At 31.5% G+C, this 5,039-nt stretch overlaps 1 protein-coding gene across 1 annotated transcript; it reads right to left on the bottom strand.

The window, feature by feature from the left end:
* Positions 1–1,659: 1,659 nt before the first annotated feature.
* Positions 1,660–4,422, bottom strand: LOC107939346 (uncharacterized). Its single transcript, XM_016872674.2, has one exon. It carries the CDS (start codon positions 3,229–3,231, stop codon positions 1,945–1,947), a length of 1,287 nt encoding a protein of 428 aa, XP_016728163.2. The 5' UTR covers positions 3,232–4,422; the 3' UTR covers positions 1,660–1,944.
* Between the last annotated feature and the right edge of the window lie 617 nt (positions 4,423–5,039).

A 5,039-nucleotide genomic window follows, 5' to 3' on the forward strand; every position in this document is an offset into this window, starting at 1 on the left:
AGGGTACCAATGTGGGAAAAAAATATTTTAAGTACTTAATTTGACAAAAATAAAAATTAAGTACCTATTTAAGAAAACAAATATAATTTAGGGGGCAAATTTTATATTAAGCCTAGACTAAATCGGGTAGTGTGAGGGCAGAGTTTAAGTTTAGGGTAGATGTGTTCATGGGCTAAATTGTGTCAGACTTAGGTTCGTCTTAATGTTTTTTTTTCTTTTTCATTTTAGAATAAACTTTGGCATAATTATTTTCAAATCCCTTGATTTTTTTTCCTTTTAAAATAAACTTTGATATAAATATTTTCAAATCCCTTGATTTTGATTAAAATTTTTCTAACTAATAGAGCCACATGGAACCATACAATTGGTTGCATTAAAATGGATGTAAGATTTTAACTCCATTAGAAGGATATATCGGAATATTAAACGGAATTAAGGCTTAAGTATCAAAATTGATATTTTAAAAATGAATTAGATATTTTGATAAAGTATAGGGGTTGAATATGAAATTATCATTCTTTTTATTATTACAATTTTGGAGGAGATAAATTACACAGTACTTGAACTTTGGCATCAAAATACAATAATTTGGTCACTCTCATTGTGATTATATCTGCTTCAACCAGTGTTATGTTTGACTTCAAAATATAATAAAAATATAATAGAGAGGAATAATTTTAGAATTGTTAATTCAAAAATAAAAATTACGAAAAAGATTATCTAATTAATAATTTCTCCGAATTCATTTTAAAAATTTTGCATTATAGTATTATTTGTTATATAAAATCAACAATAGATTTTGAAATTAAATTTTGAAAAGAATTCATCAAATCTTAAAATATTTTGGGGGTTTAATAAGAATTTTTAAAACTTTTAAAAAGTTCAATTACAAATTTATAAAAATTTTGAAAAACTTAATGAGAATTTTTTACAATTTTGAGAGAATTTAAAATAAATTTTTAAATTTTTTCATATTTAATTTTACTTTTTTTTAACTTTGAGCTTACTAGTTTGAAATATTATAAAACCTATAAATGGCTAGAATCATTTGGAATTATTTATTAATTCAATAAATATATTCTCTCATTTGAGTTGAAAGCTCGTTTTTTTTCTCTCTACTTGTTTAGAATCTTAAGATGATCCAAACGTGTGTTCAAGAGATCGAACTTTCATTTAGAGTTTATTTAGTTTTTTTTTAAATAGAATAAGGAAGAAAATGTTTTTTTATTAATAGAAAAAGTGTTTAGTTTAATTTATTAATATTTTAAAATTGGCAGCTTCATATTATATTATTTAAGAAAATTTTTAGAACTAAAAATTTGAAAATTTAAAATTAATAATTAAAAAGAAGACAACTGTCAAGATTTAATATTTAATACTTTTTAATTTTTTTTAAAAATAATTAATTTTTACTAATCTGAAACACGTGTATTATCATGAATGTCACATCAACATTAATTATCCACATCATCAAAATTAACAGCTCGTCTATTTTTTCACCTAATTCTAGATAATTTGATAAAAATTTAAAATTAAAAAATTAAATGAAACAAAATAAGAAAAGGGGTTTTTTTTTTAATATTTCAAAACTCAACATTATATTCATTATTTTAGTGATAATAAATATATTTTGTCATGAGAAGCTAGAAAACAATTCTTCATTCTCATCTGTAATTTTAGATTAAAGTTGATAGGATAAGAAGCAAATAGAAAAGTGAATGATAATGATATGTGGTTACAAATCATGTTTCATCTAGCACAATCTTCTACTGCTCAAACAACTATCATAAACATAACATAATGCGAATAAGGATAACTACGGCCATCACCCATGTTTACCAAATCTACTACACCCTTTCACAGAACACAACACACCTCTCATCTTGCGCCCTCCCTATTTCTTAAACTTGAGTAGAATATCATTCAAATGCTTCGTTGGAGTTTTCAAAAGCAACTCCAGTGGACGGTAAAGTTGCATTCAGATTCTTTACATTCTACGGCCTGCCCATTGCAAATCTCACCACATACCTTACATGGAGGGCAATTCCAAATGTTTTTCACAAAAATGACTGGATGTTTATGACGATAAGATTTGAATTTGTTCCCAAGCTTCATATATGGGAGAACTCCAAGAGCACAATGGAGATGAAGAGAGTTATCACAATCAGCACAGTAGTAAAACCAACAATTTGGCAGTCTTATTTTCTCGCAGAGATCACAGTAATATTGAGGAAACTCAGAATCATCAGAATAAGTCAAAGTAAGAAAATGCCTGTCATACTTGTACCAACAAGTGAGTGGTAGCTTTGCACAACTTAAGTCTAAACTGAAATCACAGCGCTTCATGCATCTATATAAAACATCCCATGGAAATGGTACTCTGAAACAAGCACTGCACCACATTCCCTCATTGTTGTGGACAAGAAAGAGCGAATGCTCATGACTCGGATGCTTCAAGGTGTCCGAAAAATACATACATTGAATGTCAATTCTGAAGCTGCAAACTATTTCGTAGCATCGGTAGCTAAATCCTTGATACAACTGACTGCAAGCACTGCATACTGAATAACCATCCTCATCGTGTGAGTTTGAGAGAGTAAGCAAATGCTTGTGAAATGAGTGTGGCATTTTTTTAGGCAATTCAGCGCAATCTTTGTGGAGAAAGAAATTGCATTGCTCACAACTATAAAAAGGAGTTGATATAGGTCTCGTGCACCAATCACACTGACTATCGTCATCTTTGGTCTTCCCACTAAAAGTGAGTCTTAAATTATGATCATGATAGGAATGCTTGATCTCACTTGCTACCATTAGCTCTCCAATACGAATTTGTTCAACAACATCAGTAATCAAATTCCAAGGTTCATGCACCACTTCCTCGGACCTCTCATCATAGCCTTCCGGCATAATTGTTCCATCCCAAGTTGCTTCATCGGTTGCACAACATACATGAGCAATAAAATGACATCTAGAACCAGGACAACGGTAATTGCCATACCTTATATAAACTTCCTCGTAACAAATTTTGCACATCCAATCCTCAACTTGACTTTGTCGAAGAGAATAGGAAAGAGAAATCGTGTGAAGATGTCGTGTTATCATGATGTGGCGTGGCAATGAAATGCAATTCTTGTGGACAAGGAGGTGACATGTAGCACAGTAATAGGGGGAGTGATCCCCGTTAGTACCACAAAAATCACAAACAAACGACATTTTTCTAGATATAAGCATTCATGACTTGCATCTGTGATTGTTGGTGGTGAAAGAAAATCATCAAGTGAAAGGTCAAAGTTGCAAAGAGATCAAGAATAAACAAACCCCTTCCATCGGATTCTGCACAAAGAGCAACTACATTTCTGGGGATGAGTAGGTGGTTGTGGCAAGAGAGTAAGAGGATGCTTACGACGTTTCTGGGGATGAGTAGGTGGTTGTGGCAAGAGAGTAAGAGGATGCTTACGATCGTAGGGGTGATTAATCTCAAGGGGTAGTTCAGTACATTCCTTATGAAGGTTAAAAAGTCTAGGATATGTGCAATCTGAATCTGAACAGTGGTACATTGGACCAGATATTGGTTTCTGACATCCGGAACAATGAGGCTCGACTTCATTGTTATGATTTTGAATGAAGAACAATGGATGGGGGTGCAAAGAATTAGGAAAATTTGCAGCAATGGATGATTGAAGCAAAGCACAATTGATGTGCAGATCGAACGTACAATCATAACAATTATAAACAAATCCCTCAAATCTCTTATCACACAAATCGCACACTGAAGGATAAGGTGATTTTGGCAAAAGAGTGAGAGGGTGTTTGGGGTGGAACGGATGCTGAATCTGGGGGCTAACTCTAACTCAGCACATCCCTTATGAAGATAAAAGTCACATTGATTGCAGCCGTAGCTCCAGCCCTCTACAGGTTTCTCACACCCAAGGCAAAGAGCTGCAACACTGTGATCTTGGATGAAGACCAAAGGATGGTGATGGCTGAAATGTTGAATTTCCATCTCTTTCTTTCCAACTCTCAAATACTGTGACATTATTTAGAAGAAGATCAACAAAAATGAAACTGCTTCATCAAACTATTCCAGGCCTCATGGTTAGTAGATTCTTTTCTTGGGGGTTGGTTTTGGTCATCTTAAAGAAAGGAATATGTTGATGCTTTGCCCAAGTTTCAAGTAGCAAAAGAATTCTAAGAATATATAGAGAGAGATATAATTAAGAAAATAAAGAAAGAAAGAAGAAAGAAACATGAGAAGGAAGTAAAAGGAGGAAGGAAATAGGAGAGGATACTTTTCTTGGGAAAATTTCGTTGCTTGCTCTCCACGTTTCATTTCTCATCATCTTTACTTCAAAGAAAATGAGGAAAAGAAAATATCAGTAACAGTTGGCCTATAACAGATCAGGCCGTTAATTTTCCCTTAAGTGCACAGTTTCATTTAACCCGTCCCTAATCCGCACCGTTTAACTAATTCAATACGTACCGTTTAGTTCACTTTGTTTTATTTCTCTAGCTTTAAATTTATCCTGTAACATCTCAGAGGTTCTTTAAACTCAAATTATTTTAATTACATCTCTAAAATATCGAGGTTATATCAATTAGGTCTTTTTTTTATTAAAATCGTTAATTTAACTATTAAATAACATGTTAGATCTTATATGACATAATTTAAAATGAAAATTTTAAGAAAAATGAATATTGTAAAAATGAATGTTTTAAAAGCATTCACTCTTTTTTTTTTACTTTATTTGTGTTCCTTATTTTCACAAGTTATACACGTTCTATTTCTTTAAAATTTTCATTTTTTAAAATTTTCATTTTTTAGGTGTTATTTGACAGTTAAATTAACGGTTTCTTATGGATATAAGGTTAATAATACACGAACAGGAACCCTGATGGTGCCGACTTCACATCAAAATAGATTTAACAATATAAATTAATAGATTTAACAATTTCACATCAAAATAAATAATAATGATAATAATGTGGATTAACTTGCCAAAAAAAGTCGATTCAATATTGTCGATTTAGAGGAAATTTGA

Source organism: Gossypium hirsutum, chromosome A02 (genome assembly GCF_007990345.1).
Source record: "Gossypium hirsutum isolate 1008001.06 chromosome A02, Gossypium_hirsutum_v2.1, whole genome shotgun sequence".
In the NCBI taxonomy this organism is placed as follows: domain Eukaryota; kingdom Viridiplantae; phylum Streptophyta; class Magnoliopsida; order Malvales; family Malvaceae; genus Gossypium; species Gossypium hirsutum.

What these genes read in the sequence shown, in the direction of transcription:
- LOC107939346 (XM_016872674.2), bottom strand. Translation starts at nt 3,231, where the DNA reads ATGCTTATATCTAGAAAAATGTCGTTTGTTTGTGATTTTTGTGGTACT.